General features: G+C 37.0%; 1 protein-coding gene across 22 annotated transcripts in view; it reads right to left on the bottom strand.

Moving 5' to 3' along the window:
- The window catches only part of TCF7L2 (transcription factor 7 like 2), a 226,281-nt gene that overhangs the window by 135,180 nt on the left and 71,041 nt on the right, over positions 1–20,060 (bottom strand). For all 22 annotated transcript variants that reach the window (XM_074295628.1, XM_074295626.1, XM_074295627.1 and 19 more), the window contains one exon: positions 788–889. In XM_074295628.1, coding sequence (XP_074151729.1) covers positions 788–889 — 102 coding nt within the window. The remainder of the gene's footprint in view (positions 1–787; positions 890–20,060) is intronic.

The following is a 20,060-nucleotide window of genomic DNA, read 5'->3' as shown; positions in this document are numbered from 1 at the left end:
AAATATTCTAATAAGTCCAAGCTATCTTCTCAAGAGGTTAATTTACAAACTCTGCTTTACATGTCTACAAACTCTTTAAGTAAGAAAGTGCATTAAAAATATATGTGGACATAACCCCTTCATGAATGTGGTCATTGCTTGGTGCTAAATATAAGTTGTTTCTGACATCACATCCACAAAATTTGCAACTGCATACACAAAATACAGAATAAGCCTCTCAAAATTCATTTTTACTCTAATATTATTAAATGAATTTAGGTACAGAAAATCTTCCAATAATATGTAAAAAAAGATATTGCTACACTCAAAAACCTAAAAATGCAGGACTTCATTCCCTTTGTGCTTTTGATTCCCTCTCCCCCTCCTCCCATCCATTACTTATCCAGGAATGAAGGGGAATAAGGAGGATCATGGATCATGGAGAGGATATCTTTTTAATATCATTCTTAGAATCAAGGTAATGACATGCCTATAGGGCTTGTGAGTGGTGTTTTCCATGCCAATTGGACCCAGAACAAATGGAAGAAAAATTCACAAAGGTGGGAAAGAATATATAGTTCTCATTTTTCTACTTCTTAAATATATCACCAGCCATGAGGACCTTATAGATAATACAGGCTTTAAGAGAACTACCCACCCTGTGTCTTTCCTTTGCCTCCCCTCTACTCATAAACCCCACCAAAAAAAGGGGAAAAAAGGACAGAAAAAACTGCAATAATCCCAAATTCTTAACATCAAAATAGCTTTTCTCAATAACAGCAACCATTGCCTTTGTGAGATTACTTACAACGATGTGTGCTGGAGACGGAGACCTTGCATCCTTGAGAGCTTGTCTACTCTGTAAGCTCCCTGCTTGAACATCAAGCAGTGGCCATTTCATCTGGAGATACTGGAAAGGGAAACAAAAATGGGGAAAAAAGCATGAGAGAGGGTGACTGTGTGTATGTAACGAAGCAGCAACGTAACAGGTTCTCATCTCTATGGTTGTTGCTTAGCAAGCCGAAAGATAATACCAACTTTTAAAGACTGATTGATTTCACCTTTTAATTAATATGACATAGTTAACTTCAAAAGAATGTTCTCTGAATGATCCCATTAATACTATCCCAATCATAATGGAGGAAAGGGGAGAGATGAGAAGGAGGGGGATACAAAGACCAACAGAGGTAGAGGACTGGAAGAGACTCAGAAGGCTTTCTCACCCTCTCATTCTGTATCCCAGAATCCCAGACCCAGAGCAAGTCAGATGATTTGGAAAAACATTTGGAAATAGAGATTGGATTTGAACCCAAAATCTGGCTCAAAACTTGGACTTTCTCTACTGTACTGTTACAATACCTCAGGCAATAATTATATCAAGGAAAACATCCATCCCAAATCTGCTTTTTTAAGCAAACTATCTTCCTTTTATAAAAAACCATCCCTTACTTGAAAGAGAACAAGGTACAAGTGTGTAATGGTCCTTAATTTAAGCATTAGGTGAGATGAAGAGATCATTCAGAATCTATAGGGGACAATTTTCCCCTCTCATGACATGATTGCAGTTAGTGTCACATCTTCTATACTATCTCTTACAATGCTGCCCTCAACCAATTATTTTTGCCCCAAGTGAAGAATTCATAGGCAGCAATCTCCTTAAATGCATCATGTAAAATAATAAATATAAAACCAAATAAATATTTGCTGAATAAAAACAGTAGGCATATTCATGTTCATATCTAAAAGATGTGACCCTCTCAAGGTTCTTTTTAAACTAGTTTCCTAATTAAGCAATTTGAAGTCTTGAACTTTCAAAAATCTTGTACTTATTCCAGGTTGGTCATCTCCATCCTAGGGAAAGAAGGTACCTTTTTTTAACAGTCTAGAAGAGCAAGGGGCACTTCTAGACATGGTGGGAGAAAGGAATAATTGGGACCCAAACACCAAACATTTTATTTCTTAGTCTGACACCATAGCATCAGTCTGCTGCTCAGAGATAGATATCTAGAGACCTCTATTCCCAAATCTACTACCGACTACAGGCTCATGGGCATATTGTAAAATCTGTCAGAACTTCATTTTCTTCCTCTAAAATTGAAAAGGTTCTAACACTGATCTAACTTTCCCTTGCAACTCTACTATTCTATGACTACTATGGGAGTTTGTTCAGCCTGCTGTGGGGAGACTGTGTGCCTCTGACTTTTTCCCATTCTCACTTAGGGGGCACCAACCACATAAACACATGGGCTACACTGGTCAAAACCACTCCACAGAGTCATTTCCTTGAGGCCTACCAAAATGGCAATATGCCAATACTCACCTTTCCACCACAACTTTAAAAAACAAAAATGCCAGAACAAAGTCACATTGAACCTCAACCCACCCTTAAATACCAGCTCCTGTGGCAAAGGCCAAAGAATGGTTCCTGCATCAAACACTGCACAAGCCAAATCAGAGGCTCGTCCTTCTGATAAAATATGAAACAACAGTCTTGTTTAGGTCAATCAGCAAGCATTTATTAAGCACCTACTATGCTCCAGGCCTCCATCAAGGGCTCCTGTGCTCACAAATTGTCATTCCCATAATGCAATATTAATGTGAAGGCTTATAATTCTTACTTTACATAAAAGCTTCATTGTGTGCCAGATCCAATCTCCACAGGCTACCTGCACCACATATTTTTACGAGCCTACATTTCAGCACTGAGAGCCTACAATACACATAATTTTCAATTATGTTAGGGCAGAACAGGATCACTGCCTATATAACATTACTGGTCGGAGGAAATGAGACTCGGCCCCACTGCCGAGAGACAGCTAACTAAATCCAGATGGTAAAGAAAGGGCATACGGGCTTCCAGAGTTACCTTGGAGCAAACACCTCCTTTCCCTCCACTCCCACCAATTCTAACAATGACATGATATTACACATAATTGCAGGGCCCCCACAATTCAGTGAATGACACCAGAGATTATAAACCAAAAACTCCAGGGACATGAAGACATGGTCAGAACTCTGACAAGGAAGTGATTTTATACATACTCACATCCCTCCCCCCCAAAAAGAAAGAAAAGATGGATTTAACAGATTTTGTCTACTTCTGCAATAGGTCCTTATTAATAAGAAGTAAAATGAAAATTAAATACTATTGCAGCCAAAAGTAAAATCCTTTCCTTCCTTGTGATGCTAACTAGCAGGAAATTCTATTCTTTGGGGTCCTAACTACATCTTGAAGAAGATGGTGTCTTAGATTTGAGAAAGACTAGGAATACTTCTCACCAGATTTTTCCCAGAAGTTTGACACTCATTTTACATTCTAGAAGGGGAAAAAAATTCCCACCATCCCACTATGAAAACACCACTGGCTCAGGCTCTCTTCCTCCTTAGCCGCCTCAACGTGGAAATTATGAATTGCCTACAAAAACATTAAACTTTTCAGCAAACTGGAATCAAAAGGGGCTGTGGGAATTATGGTACTGAAAACTGATGAAATGGCCTCGACTCGGTTTTCATTTTTTAAAAATAAGGCCATCTTGGCTTAAGCATTTCAATCCCTTGTTTAATAATAATGTTCTGATCATGGATCATTAGGGTTTTTTCCAAAATAGTGTTTTATGATATGTCTTAGGGAGCTTAAGTTAAGCTTTAGGCTTTTCTCTGTGCAAAGACCCCAAAACTCAGGTTATGCCATCGTACTTGAGAGAAATCAAAGAAGGTTTTAGAGCCTGTTAAATTGTCAGACAGAGAAAAAGGTAAACATCCCCAAGTTCTCAAATTCCTCCCCCACCACAGAGCAACCCCTCCTCCCCCCGCCCTCCAGAAAAGAACAAATCAGTGCCATCTTCTTGTCCTGGAATGTTCAACTCTATTGAGAAATTGAGGAAGAAGCACTCTACTGGATGAAGAATAAAGGAGCATAGAAAAACTGGTTCAAATCTTGGCTCTGCTACTTCCTTCCTAGGTGAACCTTCACAAGTCACTTAATATAGCTTTCCCTCAGTTTCTTCTTCCATCTAATGGGAGGATAAGAATCAATAGCTTTTAAGATCCCTTAAAATTTTAAATCTATGAATCTAAAAGAATGAATGAATGAATGAGGCATTTATTAAGTAATTACTGTGTATAAAGCACTGAGATAAAAACTAGGGATGCAAAAAGAAAAGTAAGGCAAATGCCACTCATAAGGAACTCATCATTTTCTTTTTAATTTTCCTCATCTCCCCCAATGCCTAGAATGATGTTCTCAACATGGTGAGTGCTCAAAATTATCCCAAAAATTTTTGTAATATTAAATCTAGAATAAACTCTTAAGTTTAAATATATCTAAGATATACTTAATATCTTAGATATACTTAAAATATCCTATCTTAAATATTTTAAGATATATTTAATCTTGCAAGTTTTATGATAAAAATAGTCTAACGATATAAACTTTATATTGAATACTGCAAAAGAAAGGTTGCAAAGTTCAAAGTAGAACATGCTTAAATGCTAATGACTAGCTTTAGTTAATTTAGGCAGGAATATCCCTCAAGGACAATTCATCAAGCTGTCAAATTTGATGGAAATATATCAATATAATAGAGTACTCTATCACCATTAAGAAAGACAAATATGGGCAACATAAAAATATGGAAAGACTCATGAAAGAATGCAAAATTTAGCCAAATAAATTAAAATAAAATAATAATAAATATATGTAATATATATAAATATATAAAATAAATTAAATTAAAATAAAATAAATAAAACACATTGGACCTGAAAAAAAAATAAGGAGCTCATATTCTAAAGAGGCATACAACACATATGAAAGATTTCAGCTACAAGTCGAATAGAAAATTCCCATGGTTCTTAAGGCACCGAAACAATGCAGATGGTAAGATGTCTTTTTTAGTGTCATTTTCACAGATAAAATGCTAGCAGTACCTGATGTTGAACTATATAACAATGCTAAGGCCTTTTTTGGCAAGCAAGCAAGAAAAAAAAACTTTCTAATTTAGGTCTTTATTAACTATAACATATGGAGAAACAAGGTACCAAGCTACATCTGCATAAGCATTGCTTCTCAGAATGATGGCTGAGGGCACTGGGTTAGAAGTTTTGGTATTCCCAATATGATCCTAAAGGAACAAAACTAAGAATTATCATTCAAGCCTGGGTCATTGTTTCATCTACTTTTTGACATTGGAGAAATCATTTCTTCTCTCTGCGTGGTACTCAAAATTGCCCATCTGCAAAATTAGGAAGTTAAATTTTCTTTTCTAGGTTCCATACAACAATGTACACGTAATCCAGTTCTTTGCAGGCTTCCAATGTTCCAGGGATGGGGCCTAGTGTCTGTCTGTCTGTCTCTCTCTCTCTCTCTCTCTCTAAGTCCCCTTCCCCATTGAAAGAGTTGATGAGGAAGAACATGGCAGATGGAATATTGCATTGGAGACAATTTTAATAGGCCTTTTAATTTTTTTTAAAGGAAGAAGGAATCTTTAAAAAAAATAATAAAACTATCACAAACTCCACCTTTTCTTTTACATTCTGTACAGAGAAACATCTCTTCCTTTTTACCTTTGGTAGATCAGATGGATGACAGCATTTAACTTTTTACTTGCTTGTATGGTAGATGGCTAAAAAGGTCCTTCAAATAACCATAAAACAGCAAATCTCCCTTACATCTAAGAAACAAGTTGGCAAAGAAAGAAATCCAAAATAGCTTATCGCAAGAAAATATGTTTAGTGGCCCACAGTAACTTTTTGGGCTAGGCCTTCATGGGCTGGTGACTCAAGCAGAGAACTAGGAATAGTCAGAGCCAGGGGGCTCTGACTCACTGTCCCAAGTTGTAACCACTAGACCACAGTCTCACCCAAATAACTACCCCGTCTTTCTGAAATGGAAGAGCAAAAATAAAGCAAAATACCCTCTACAAATCTGGTTGGAAAAAGGCTCACACTTTCAAAAATCTCTCACACATTTCCCCAGAGACTTTGGCATAACCTCCCATTGAAGAAAATCATCAACAAGAAAATCAAACCACAAAGATAATTCTCTTGTTTGAGGTGAAATTCCTCACTTTCTTGACATTAGAAGCATTTTCCTTTCTTGGGGAAAAATGTGTGTGTGTGTGTGTGTGTGTGTGTGTGTGTGTGTGTGTGTGTGTGTGTAAGGGAGAGTACACGAATTTTTACTGAAGGGCATTTTATGGCCAGAACACCATCTGCTTGTTTGTTACCTGTAAACTTTACTTGTTGAATTTTATATAAACCAGAACAGGAAACCAGCTTGAGAGTCGAGGGAAAAGATCAGTGCCCATCTATTTAGGAAGAGCTGCTTAGAAATGTGATATCCAGCCAAGTCAATCTTACCCATCTCTTACACAGTGTCAGTTAGGATATATGAACATAGTCTAAATAATGAGAGACAACATGGCATAATAAACAGAATGCTGGACTTGGAAGTCAAAAGAGCTACTTCTAAGTCTGACAATTAACAAGCTATGTGGTCATGTGGTAAAGCACTTAACTTTTCCTAGATTTATCTGTGAAATGGGGATAAAATTAATGTGCTACATGGCTCACTCGACTATTCACTGAAAGGAGAATTACTGAATCTGAAGCTTAAATAATTTGGTCATGTAATGAGAAGATTGAGACTTATTAGAAGAGAACCTGATATTGAAAAAGACTGAAGGCAAAAACAGAAGGGACCAGCAGAGAATAAGATGGATCGAGAGTGTCATGGAAGCAATAAGCATGAGCTTGAACAGAATTCAGGAAGTAGTGGAGGATAGAAGGGCCCGACATGCTATGGTCCATGCGATCTCAAAGTCAGACTCCACTGAACAACTAAACTCACTGGCTTATTCTGAAGAAAGTATGGCACAATTTAACTGCATTATTATAAATAATTATTAATAATTGCCTTGGTCAGTTATGTTTCATGTCATTAATATGTACTGATATTAATTTTGAAGACATCTTGTCAGTCTCCCTCCCCTCTTTTTGTCTCCTCCAGTCTCTCTTCCTCTTTCTCTCTTCTCCCTCTCCTTCCTTCCCTTGCCTTCCCTCCCTCAGTCTCCCTCTTTCCCTCCTCTGTCTTTCTCTGCCCTTCCCCACACATAGCATAAGCATATACATACACACAAGCATACCCCTCTTTGGTGGAAAAAGTTGGAGGGTAGCCTGAAGCACAAATCTTCATTCGTGGAAATCTGAGCTAACACTAAAGATCAGCAGCTTTTAGCACCCACTAAGGTGCCTAAAACATTATTTGGCCTAATCTCATGCTTTCATTAAATCGATTAAAAGAGGTATATCTACAGTATTTTTTACTCAATAAATTTTCCATCAAAAACTCACTTCTGATTCAGTCTTAGAGATGTTACTGGGGCACTAGCAAATTAAGAATTTGAATCCAGGTCTTACTCCAAGGAGTCCCCTCTATCCATTATGTCCTACCTCAGAGAGAAAGATACAGGAATTCAAATCTTGCTTAAGGAAGTTACTAGCTATGTGATGCTGGAAAATTCAAACTAGCTCTCAACCTCAATCTACTTATCTGTAAAATAGGGATAATAACATTGCTCCTACTTTACAAAGTAAAGATCAGTTACAAAGATCAGTTCAGGTGAGATAATACATGAACAGAAAAGATTTTGCAAACCTTAAGGCAATATATAAATACTGAAAATTATTATTATTTTTTTACCACTACAAATATTTAAATAAAAGATAATGAAGTATGAACATGTCTACTCAGAAATATTTCAAAGTTAGAGCCTAGGCCAACACCCTCATTTACCAGATGAAGAAATTTGAAACCTAGAGGGGAAATACAATATGCCCAAAGACACACAGCCAGTTGGAGATACATCAAAGACTTGGACACCAAGATTCCAAATCCTCACCTTTTACAACAAAGATGAACCTTGACAAGAGCTTGGAACCAAAGACTTTCTCTGCTTAGTCAAAGGGCTTAACTTTAAGTCCTGTCCCTATTACGATATCTGTGACTCTGACAAAGTCATTTTTATTACGCTATGCCTCAGTTCCTCAATCTATAAAATGAAGGAGTTCAATTGGATGCCTCAAAGGTCCTCTTCTGCTCTATAATCTAATCCTAAAATTTAAAAGACAAGTATAAAACTAACCATGATATGAATGCACACATACTACCCTCTTGAATAATCATTTAAATACTACACTGTAATAAAAGAAAGAAGAACAAATGACCGTCTTCCTCTATCTTGCAACAGGTTAGTTGTTTGTTTAACTTTATAGCGAATAGAACTCACATGTAATTTTTCAATATGATGAATTATCATTTAGCCAGATTTGTTGAAAGTTAAGGTATTCAAATTACAACTCTATTTGGATTAACTGGAAGCTACCATATATTTGTATGAAAATTAAGAGTTTCAAAAAAACCAAAAACCATTATTTCAATAAACAGTAGTTCATAAAATGGAAAGCACTGTAGGAAAACAAAGATGTATAATGATCCAATCCTTGGTCTTAAAGAGATTAAAACTAATGGATGGAATATGACTTACACACACACACACACACACACACACACAGAATAATATAATACAAGGCCAATTATGATAAGGAAAAAGATATAAAATTATATAATAAAATCTGAGGAATGGAATAATATGGGGGGAGGAATCAAGGAGCAGTGTAAATTACACAGTTGAGTGTTGAAAAAAAACAATAATTTAACAGCAGAGATGAAGAAGCATATTCCAGGAATTTATTCTATGTGAATATTAGGTGCTAAGAAAGGACATGACAGAAGTGTTTAGTTTGGCTGAAACACAGCATATGGGAAGGAAAATAATATGGAAAAAAGGAGAAAATAGGATAGGTGGAAGTCATATTACGGAAGGCCTTAAAATTAGTAATGAGGAATCACTGGAGGCCAGAAAACTAAATGAGGATTACACTAGTCAAGGTGAGAGGAAATAAGGGCCTGGATTTGAGTTACAATAGTTTAAGAAGACAGGGGAAAAGAAGCAGTGCTTATATAATAGGAAACAATAGGACCTAGCAAATGACTGGAGTTGTGTGTAGAAATTAATATTAGAACAATTACAATCAATGATTACTACAAGGTTCCAAGTCTGGGTGACTCAGAAACTTTACTATTACCAGAAATAGGAAAGACAGGGAAAGAGGTAGGTTTAGATAGAAAGACGATGAATTTAGTTTTAGATATTGCTAAGGGGACATCAGAAGAAAATACCTGTTTAAAAAAGTTAGAAATGAGGAATTATTTAGGGAAAAGCTTGAAATATATTCATTGGGAGTCAATGACACAAAAGGAACAATTAAACCATAAAAGTGAGCAAAAGAGGGAGAGAAAGAGACAGAAACAGAGATAAAAACTGATGAACATTGAGAGAGAGATAGGAGACAAAAAGTAAACTGAGATAGAGGCAGAAAGAGACACAAAGAGAAAGAGAAAGGCAACAAATAAACAAGCCAGGTATGAAGGACATTTGAAGAAAGCATCTAAAGTCCATCAAGAAAGAGGGAATAATCAAGGCTCTCAAAAGTTGTAGAAGATTAAGTTAAGATAAAAGCCATAAAAGAGATTTAACATAGAGATATATTAGTATAATGACAGCAATGAAAATCAGATTATAAGGAGTTAGTAGGTGATTAAAAAAAAAAAAAAAAAACCATAGAAAATGCTGACTACCCTTTCAAAGAAGTTTAACTATAGAAAGAAGGAAGAAGTTATGGCAGAAATGCTGAGCTCAAAATCAGAAAGACATGGATCCAAGCTTTAACTTTTCAAGGTCAAGGTACCAGCATAGTGATCCAAGCAAGTCACCTAACCTTCAAGTTTAAATTTCCTCATATGCAAAATTAGAAATCTTTGTATTATCTGCTCATAAGGCTATTATAAAACAGCTTGAAAGACAGTAAGCTAAAGAAAAGGTTTGTTTAGGATTTAGGAGACTGGAATATGCTTAATGTCCAAAAAGAAGAAGGAACCAGTAGAAGAAAAAAATAAAGATGAGAGATATTGATTCATGGAGCTCATTAGAGGAAGGAAAGAATAAGATTTGGAAGGCAGGTGGTAAAAAGATAGACAATTTCACTCTCTGATAGTGAAGTGAAAAATAGAATTACATGAGGACATACGGCTTTTGCAGATACATACCAACTACTGACCTCCCTGATTTCCTCAAGAAATCAAAGATTCAACTAAAATCCCCACTCCTATGAGAAACCCCCAAACTTTTAACCGAAGGATCTTTGCTCTCTCAATTAGTTCCTATTAAGCTGCATATAATTTGCTTTGTATATATTTGTGTATAAGTTGTCTCCCTGTAAAATGTTAATTGCCTCCAGGAACTGGGTTTTTTTGCCTCTTTTTATATGCCCAATGCTAAGTACAATGATTGGTATTTAATAAATGTTGATTGATTGATTGATTGATTGAAAGAGAAGAAAAAAAAACAAGACAGTTCATAAGAGAGGGCCTGGTTTTCTCTGTTAATAAACAATGAGGTCTCTGCTGAAAGATAGAGGCTAGCTCACAGGATCAAAGATCTAGATTTGGAAGGGACTCAGAAGCCATCTATCTAGCCCAACTACCTCAACTTTACAGATTAAAAACTTAAGACCCTGAGAAACTGGGTGATAGGTACTATCAGAGACAAAATTATCTGGTTATCTGACTGACTAAATCCATCAGTTGGAGTATGATGCTAGAGGAAAGACTTGGAACAGGTGAAACACTAAAATATAATGAAACATAATTTCGGAAGGCAACTCAGGATTTTTCATGTCAAAATCTTGTCTGGTCTCAGAGTCATCACCTTCATTACCCAGTTCCACTGTCTTGTCCCATATATGCATGGAGAGGAGAGAAGTTCACTAACCTAAGGGCATGCCTAGGAAGTTTGACTTTGGAAAAAATCCCATAATATATCCAACTATTCATTTGTCTCTTGTCTCTCTCATAAAAGCAAAATGAAGGGTGTGTGAAAAAAATAATCCAGGTATTTCTACTTTTTGATGACTGGAATTCAAGATAAGCAGTTTAATGAGTCACTGTATTAACTGAAGAGAAAACCATGGCTATCAGAAGACTGAGCACACAGTGTACAGGAGTGGGAAGAAGAAGAAAAAAATCAGAGGTTTGAAAGCGACCATTTCTGCAAAGGAAAATATGGTCAAATTATCAAAAACTAACATTGGAATGGTCAAGGACCACAGCTATGGAGTACAGGTGCTTCCCATAAGGCAATACAGAACTATTGTTCAGTACTCAAAGGACAACCAGAGCAGAATTCTAAAAATGGAAAACATTAGCACTGACTTTGAATTTCTCAGCCTTAAGAATACCTCTTATTTCTATTTTAAATACATATAGCTAAGCATTTCTAAGTGGTACCTAACAATAATATCACCAGCTTAAACTTGTCCAACATGTTATAGTTTTTCAATGTACTTTCATATCTATCAGCTCATTAGATGCTCACAACCACTCTTAGGTAGGCAGGATGGGTACGACCATTTCATCTTATAGACAGTAGAATGAGATCAACAGAGATTAAAAGTCATGATCAGTGAGTGATAGACTAGAAAACAAGCCTTCTGATTTCTGGCCCAATGATTTCTCTCCCTTCTTATCACTCTTCTATACTATCCCTCCATCTCCTTTCCTCCAGCCCTCTGCCAGGATTCTACTATCCTTTCTGATCCTCAGTTATCCTTATCTAAAAATGACTCCAAAAGTCATCACACACCCCATCTGCAAACATCTTGCCAGTCCCTAAATCCTTCCCTGAATCTCACCATCACCTCAGATCTCTTTTCAAACTGCTCAGTACAGGCATGGGTATATGGCTTGTCTGCCTTCTGAACAAAGACCAACTTAACTGAGTTTGGAGAGTCATCAAGTTGACTTGCAGTGATTCAATTTAGTCTAATCACTTGAGTTTCCAATGACACCAATTCCCAAGGACTAGCTCTAACAAGTCACAAAGGATTTCTATCTGTCAGGAAAAGAAGTACACAGATGAAATTGGGAATCCTTGAAGTTACTGAACCAAAGAGAGTCCCATTTCTACGTAAGAACTACTAAGGCTACTTGTGAAAGTAATTTTCTCATGGGTGGGTAGTTGCTCAAGGTCACAGCTTTATTCACCTTTCCTCAAAACCATTCACAAGTCCTTGCTTTAAACCAGAAGTGTCATTTGTAGAGCACTAGATTGAAATGAAATTGGGAAATATTTAACAAAATGAAGAAAAATACAACACAACACAGATAATGTTAAATTGTGATTTTGTAAGATAATATGAGGCTGTGGAGATTTGAGTGACTATCACTGCTTTCAACTCTTTTCCATCAGCAAATTGTCACTTCTTTCTGCATGGATATTAAAAGTACACAAATCTAGAAACATTTCCATGATATGGAAGTTACATTTTGCCATCATCACTTTTTCCCCTACATTTTGAAAACTATGCTTAATAAATTCAGGTCTGAGAAACAGTCAGTCTGTTTTCTCACTGAATCTCAGCTTCTTCATGAAATGAGAGGAGGACCAGGAAGAAAAAAACCTGAAAAGATAGGTTGGACATATATTAAATTGCTTGCAGTGTAGGAGAGGGGGTGAAGGGAAGGGAGGGAGAAAAAAATTGCAACACAAGGTTTTGCAAGGGTGAATATTAAAAACAATCTATGCATATGTTTTGCAACAACTCTTGGAGGTAGGTGCAATGTTATTTCATACATGAAGCAACTGAGGCTGAGGGATTTGTTAACTTGTCCCAGGGTCACACAAGTAGGATATGTCTATGGAGGTAGTAGTGAACCCACTAGGTCCTAATGATTTTAAATCTACTGCTCTATTCAGGCTACCTTTCCATTCTATCTTCCCATTCCATCTTCCTTGTCATTGCATGTTATCTCTCTAAATTAAGGGGAAAGACTTTTTTTGTTGTTGTGTTTGAAATGAAGAGAAGTTATAATGAACTCCATAGGCTTTATTAAAAAAAAAAAAAAAAAGATAAGTTGGAGCCCAATTATAAGGGGATTTAACTACCTAACTCTATCTAGTCTGAAAGGGATGGAATCAAATAATTTCTAAATGTCCTTCCAGTTCCAAAGGACTAAAGTTCCACAGCAGATATGTAGTTCGTTATAACTTCATCATCGTTCCAGGATCATCTTTTCTTATTAAAGTCCTAGGAAACACCATGAGCTATGAGTTCAAGAACCCAAGCAAGAACCGAGTGTTCCTAAATTGTACTCATCTGAATCTTCCCATAAATTCCTCTACAAAATGGTGAATTCACTTTGTGCAGGAATTATCCTTTAACCATCTTTGTTTCTCCCAGAACCTAAGACACAAAAAGTATTTAATAAATATTTGTTGAATGAATGAATGTCAAATAATAAGCAGACATAGGGGAAAGAGGGCTAGATATCGGGTAAAAGAAACAAGGCTTGAATCCTGGTTCCATCATTTGCTATCTAGGTGAACTTGATCACATTTCTAACTCCTATGAATCTTGGCTTCTTCATCTGTAAAGTAAGGAAGTTACATGAAATAAAGCCTGAAGCCACTTCCAGTCCTAACCCTATAATTGTATGAATTGGAAATTACTAGGGGAACTGGACTGAATATAACTAGATGTACCCAACTGGATCTGGAACGTTCTTGTTTTTAAAATGTGCTCATTTCTTAAGTCTTTCTCAGCTTTAAAAAAAAAAAAAAGAGAGAGAGAGAGAGAGAGAGAGAGAGACAGAGAGAGACAGAGAGAGAGAGAAAGAGAGAGAGACAGAGAGAGAGAAAACATAAGAACATGATGGGTAATGTTAAACTACAAAAAAAAAAAAATGCATAAAATAATTCTAATTCTTCTTGGAAACACAGCTTCCAAATCCAACTTAGATTCTTAGGAAACAAATACATAATACAAATTTGATTTTGGCAGCTTTTAGATTAAATGAGAAGGAATGATGAGTTGGCACCATGCCTGCCATGCTCAGAAGTAGGTACTGTAAGAGTCTTAATAAAATAAATGGACTACAATGAATTCCCTGAGTGAAAAAATGGGAGGAGGGGGAAGATAAGGAGGGAAAGGGAGGGATGTCCTGATGATATGATTGTTTTAATAATAAGTTGCTAAAAGTGAGAGAGAATCATCTTGGAATTTTAACAGCTGAGAAGAATGAAGCATTGTTGAGTAAATAGAAGCCTAGAAAAGAGTTGGGAAATCTGGGTACTTATTCCAGATTCCATCACAGTGTGACCTTCAATTAGTTACAAAATGTTAATGGCTTGGATTCACATCACATGGACCCCCAAACATCAAATATTAAAAAGGACCAAAATTATTTACAAAGTTAGGGGCACAATTAAGACAAGAGAAAAAGTCTCTTGACTCAGCTAAGAACTCTCTGGCACTGCACTTGCTGCTTTTCTGAGTAACCATTCCACCTATAAATGGAAAGAATACATCCTCATTTTATTTATTTTTAATCAATATCACTGAATCTCAGATAAGCTTTATATAGACACATCCTTAGAAATGTGTGTAAAATGTAAAATGTATGGGATTACCTGCCATCGGGGGGAGGGAGTGGAGGGAGGGAGGGGATAATTTGGAAAAATGAATTAAAAAAAAAAAAGAAAAAGAAATGTGTGTAAAAGATATAACAGTTATCTCTTCCACATCATGGGGGTTAGGGTTATATACACTCCCACAATCTAGAAAATCTGCATAAAAATTTTTGGCTTTCCCTTTATACCAGAAAAGAAGTCTGCATGTTCTTCTTTCTTTCTTTCTTTCTTTTTTTTTTTATGGAGTGTTTATAATGCCCTACTGTATAATTTGAGTTAAGTATTTGATTACAATGTCATCTGTGTCATCTGCTCCGCTGTGTCTCGTCTGCAGCTTCCACAAAACTCCCCAAAAATCTGCCCATTTAATTTCTTATGCCAGCAACTGATCTATCAAAATTTGAAAAACACAATGTGTGTGGGGAGAAAGAGAGAGAGAGAGAGAGAGAGAGAGAGAGAGAGAGAGAGAGAGAGAGAGAGAGAGAGAGAGAGAGAGAGAGAGAGAGAGAGAGAGAGAGAGAGAGGAGAGAGAGAGAGAGAGAGAGAGAGAGAGAGAGAGAGAGAGAGAGAGAGAGAGAGAGAGAGAGAAGAGAGAGAGAGAGGAGAGAGAGAGAGAGAGAGAGAGAGAGAGAGAGAGAGAGAGAGAGAGAGACAGAGAGAGAGAGACAGAGACAGAGACAGAGACAGAGAGAGAGACAGACACAGACACAGACACAGAGAGAGAAACAGAGAGAGACAGAGACAGATCACACATGTGACCATTTAAAGGAAACAGACTTGATTCTCACTTAGGTGAGAGGAATCTCTAGATTGGTGAAAATCCTACTGAACTTGGAAACAAAAAAATATGGCTAGGTCCCTAGCTAGGAGATAATGTGATGTTTGGAAGAGGGAAAAGCAGCCAATCAATCAATTATTAAGCCTAGTTGAGCAACCACTTTGCACTAGGCACCATAGATACAAAAGACAAAAATGAGATCAATTTCTGCCCTCAAAGAGCTCATGGAGAGAAACAACCAACACACACACACACACACACACGAATGCACATGTCATGGTCAGGGGGTTAAAAAAAAAAAATCAACTTTTTTTTTTAAAACAACACAAACTAAACAGGTTAAAATGCCAGCTTTACCAGTTACTCTATTTATAACTTTTGAGTAAAGTATAAAACATGTTAATTTTGAGTCCCAGTTTTCTTATCTATAAAATGGGAAGGCACTGGATCACCTTACAAGCTCCTTTCCTGGCTCCAAATCTGTGATCCTATGTGAATCTTTCATAAGCTCTATAACCTTAACAAAGTTCATTCAGTAAATCTATGCCTCAATTTCCCTCATGGAGATACAGCTGTGGTAATTAAGATCAAAGATAATATATGTGAAGGTTTACTGTAAATTGCAAAGCACTGTACAACTATAGAATTTTATCCCCATTGGTCCTTTCTCATAAAGCTTGACAAAGAACTACTGGTAATTCTAGCCTTACAATAAACATTTATATGGATGAGATAATTTTAAGTAAACTTTGGGAGAACCACAAAACAGCCAATTTCACAATTTCATATCCTAACTGGTCTCCATCTCCTGTGTGACTTCTATAATACAGTCCTTGTTACCAGGCCTGGTTGCTAAAGAGAAAGGATTCTTAAACTTTTTCTTATCATAGACCCCACTCTGGCACCCTAGTAAAGTCTGTGAACGTTTCCCAGAATAATATTCTTAAATGTGTAAAATAAAATAGATTAGACTGAAGGGAAACCAATTATACTGAAATATAGTTATCAAAAAAAATTGTTTTAAAAAATTTAAGAAAATTCATTTCCTTATTTTATCATTTTCATAGGAAGAAAATGCATCTTGGGTAGTTTTAGTTAATTTTTTTTTTTTTTTTTAAAGGGAAAAGTGAGGGAAAGTCTACAGACTAGCAAGAGCCCATGGTCTATTGTTGGGCTGGTGTTTTTGTTTGTTTGTTTGTTTTTTGAGTTTTTAATCATACTGCAAAGAGAGGCCTGCGGGCCCCTCACTCTGGTTGTTCTTTCCAAATTCTTTACTGTAAGATTCTGGCTGTGATGGACATGCAGAGATGCCTTCGTAATGCTACACCCAGGAAGCAGAAAGGTCAGTGGCGCCTTCGGTTAATTTTGCTTAGGGAGGAACAAACACCCAAGCTAGGGTGAAGATTTATGGGAGGCTGACCTTCTGGAAGCTCCACGACCCCCCTGAACAAAAGTCCTGCTACCTCAGCCAGAATCCTCCTGCCACTCAAGTATCATCTTGCTGTAACAAATTACTCCTAACCCAGGATTATGGCTCTTTCCAAATCCCTCCTAGAGAGCAGGGAAATAAACATTCTCTCCCAGGATTCAGGGACCAGTTGTCTTCTCTATCAGTAATCCTTTTCTCTATTTGTTTCTTTCCCCAGCTTTAGTCTGGGAGGCCAGCTAGACCACTCTGGCCCATTTTCCTTTCAAACCTAAGCTGAATGTCTCAATTGTCCATTAGGAAAGTAAAAGATGAAGGCTTTCCGTCCCCAGAATCCTCACACAATAGTTAACTATCTCCACACACTTGTTATTTGACAGCAGACTACACATGCCTAATCCAAATCACTCAAGAGAAGTCCACACCCCAGAGCCCCTCATCATGTCCCTGAGGGGTAACATGGGAGGAGAGGAATGTCACAAAGAAAGTGAGAGAATTGAAACACAAAATAAATCCTCTGAGCACGAGATGTGGGACCACCAGAAGGAACCCTATAGTCACCTTATGACTTTATCAGAAATGAAAGAATAGACAGGAGAAGGGAGAGGGCGAAACAGTAGCAAATATGACTCCCAACAGTTGGGAAGCACCAGTCCACAAAATAAGGAATTCTTTTCATAAATCGCTAAGAGATATTTGGACATGAGAACTTCATTTGGGAAAGGAAATTCATTGTTAAACAAGCAGCTTCTCCACCAAAATAACCTTGGGTCTTGAAACACCCATTCCCTACCAATCCCCCCAATTCTATATATACTATAGGATATACCAACTATAGCAGTGATCGATTATTTAGGATTAAAGCTGGTGATTTAGATAGACAAGATTATTGACTTTGTTTTAGCTTTCTCCTCAAAGAAATGCTGAGTCTATACAGTATCACTAATGTGCCTCAGTATATTAAAGGGATTTTTGTTTATTTGGGGGGAAGCTTCTTAAAATTTCCCAAACCACTACATAGGCACCTTATCAAAATTCATATCTGAAATAAAATTTATTTCTAAATACATGCTTTGGGTTCCTTATATAAAAAAAAAAAACAAAACAACCCCCCCCAAAAAATACTAAATTTTTTTTAAAAAACCCTGAAAAATAGAATTGGTCAATTTTAAAACAATCTAGATATACCACAATATAATTCTTTCCTGATGGGAAAGAGATTACTCTCTGGAGATTACAAGGGACACCCAAGCATGCTACATTTAACTGACATGTACTGTTTTCTGTGGGTTTGGTTGTTGTTGGATTTTGTTTTGTTTTGTTCTATTAAAGAACTTAACTTGGGAAGTAGCAGTAATGATTTGGAGCTAACCACTTAGCTCATTAGTATGTCATCTGGACAGCAAAATCAATTTCAACAGAATAAAGTTTGGTTGCTTCCTCCCTCCCTCCCTCCCTAATAAGTCTGCACTACTCACAAGAAGTAAGTTTCCCAGGCTAAATGCTTATTTGCAATCCCACTCTGCCCCAGCTACTGAGCCAGCCTGTGTTCTCAGCTGGAGCCACATAGGGATTTTCAAGTACTTCAGTTTCAATGCTTTGGGTTTTCAACAGCCACAGAAAAGGAAGAGGAGAGGGTTTAATACAAGGAATTGGGGCCTATAAGGATAGGGCCTTTATGAACCCATAAAGAAAGAAGAGAGGGCAAGGAAAAGGAAAGAGAGAAGCTGGGAGGTAGGGGTGAGGTTGGTGTCTTTACTCATCAAGTTGAAATCACTTGGTCAAATGCAGATGAGACACTTGTTTTGTGGGTTTCCCCCTCCCCAGCAAACCCCTACCAGAAGATGAGTGAAAGGAAAGGTGAAGGAGTGGGTAAGAAAGTCCCAATACAGTAAAACTTCACTAATTTAGATTAACTGAAGATAGACTAAACTAGTGGGAAAGGCTTGGGAACTATTCAATTCAATCAATATTTATTGAGTACCCAGTCATTAGGCACTGTGGGGGAGATAAAAAAAAAATGGATAAAAAGATAGTTGCTTGTTTGGACTCTCCCTCCTGCTCCCCCTTTTCACTGAACTTTGAGTTAGAAAGGTGGGGATGATTACCCTCTTTCTCCCCCCCCCCCTAAGACTACATATTTCATTCATTTTTACAGATTCGAATTGCTTTCAAACACTTAACAGCAACTCAAACCTAGACCACCGAAAATGTAGGCCAAATAAATAGAAATCCTTCCTGCCCCAAATAAAGTGAACAGATAAGAATGACTTGTAAGTAGCATCCATTGTCTATATGTTAATGTAGCCTAATTGCAGTTAATTCTCTGAATATTCCAAATAATTCTCTTCTAATCTTTTTACTCCAGGAAGAAGGGTTTCCCTAAGTAACCTTCCCCAGCTCAGACTTAAAAGAATCACAAATTTCTAAATTAGTGCCAAAGGAAAGATGCTTCAAGTGGTGGAGACAAGGATATATGCAATGAGATCATGGACCTAGTGCTGGAAGGCATCTCAGAGGCTACCTAGCCCACAGGCCCACAGAAGTTACAGGACTTGGCTGAAGTCACTTAGTAAGTGTCATATGGAATCCACCAGGACCTTGGACTTCATGGCCAGTTTGTTTTGGCTGATGCTAGCAATTACTTTAAGGTTTTGAGGTTGTTGTTTTTTTAATCTATTCTAACTAAAGTGTTATGGGACTTTAGTTCTTCACTTTGCATATATGTATGTAGGGAACCAAAACTGCCTCCAAGAGTCATAAACTACAGGGTTTACCCCCATAAATTCAACATTTTGAGATTATTTAATTCCTCTCTCATAGTCCACAAATCAATCTCAGACATCAGTTCTTCCTCAATGATCTACTGTTCCTCATTCGCCCCAACTCCTATATCCCCAACATCACCTGTTTCTTCAGAAAAATCCTTCAATGCTGAGGATTCCTGGATTCCCCTCTCCCACCTCTTGAATCAACAAGGGAATTGAGGAAAACTGAAGTATTCATGGATTTAGGACAACAAAAATGTCAGTCAATAAACTCTTATGTGCTATATGTCAAACTTTGTCCTAAGGATACAAGAAAAAAGCAAAAGATGGACCTTGCCCTCAAGGAGCTTACAATCTAGGAACTATGTTGAAAATAGCATTGGACAAGTTGGGTAAGAATCCTACTTCTATACAACCCAGATCCTATAAGCATTTATTATTAAGTGCTGCTGTATGTAAAGCACTATGCGAAGCAATGACAAAAATGAAAATCCATCTTCCCCTCAAGAAGCTTGCATTCT

Source organism: Sminthopsis crassicaudata, chromosome 2, assembly GCF_048593235.1.
Source record: "Sminthopsis crassicaudata isolate SCR6 chromosome 2, ASM4859323v1, whole genome shotgun sequence".
NCBI classification, from domain to species: Eukaryota; Metazoa; Chordata; class Mammalia; order Dasyuromorphia; family Dasyuridae; genus Sminthopsis; species Sminthopsis crassicaudata.
The sequence above is the reverse complement of the archived record's forward strand: the minus strand, read 5'-3'. Positions and strand labels throughout refer to the sequence as shown.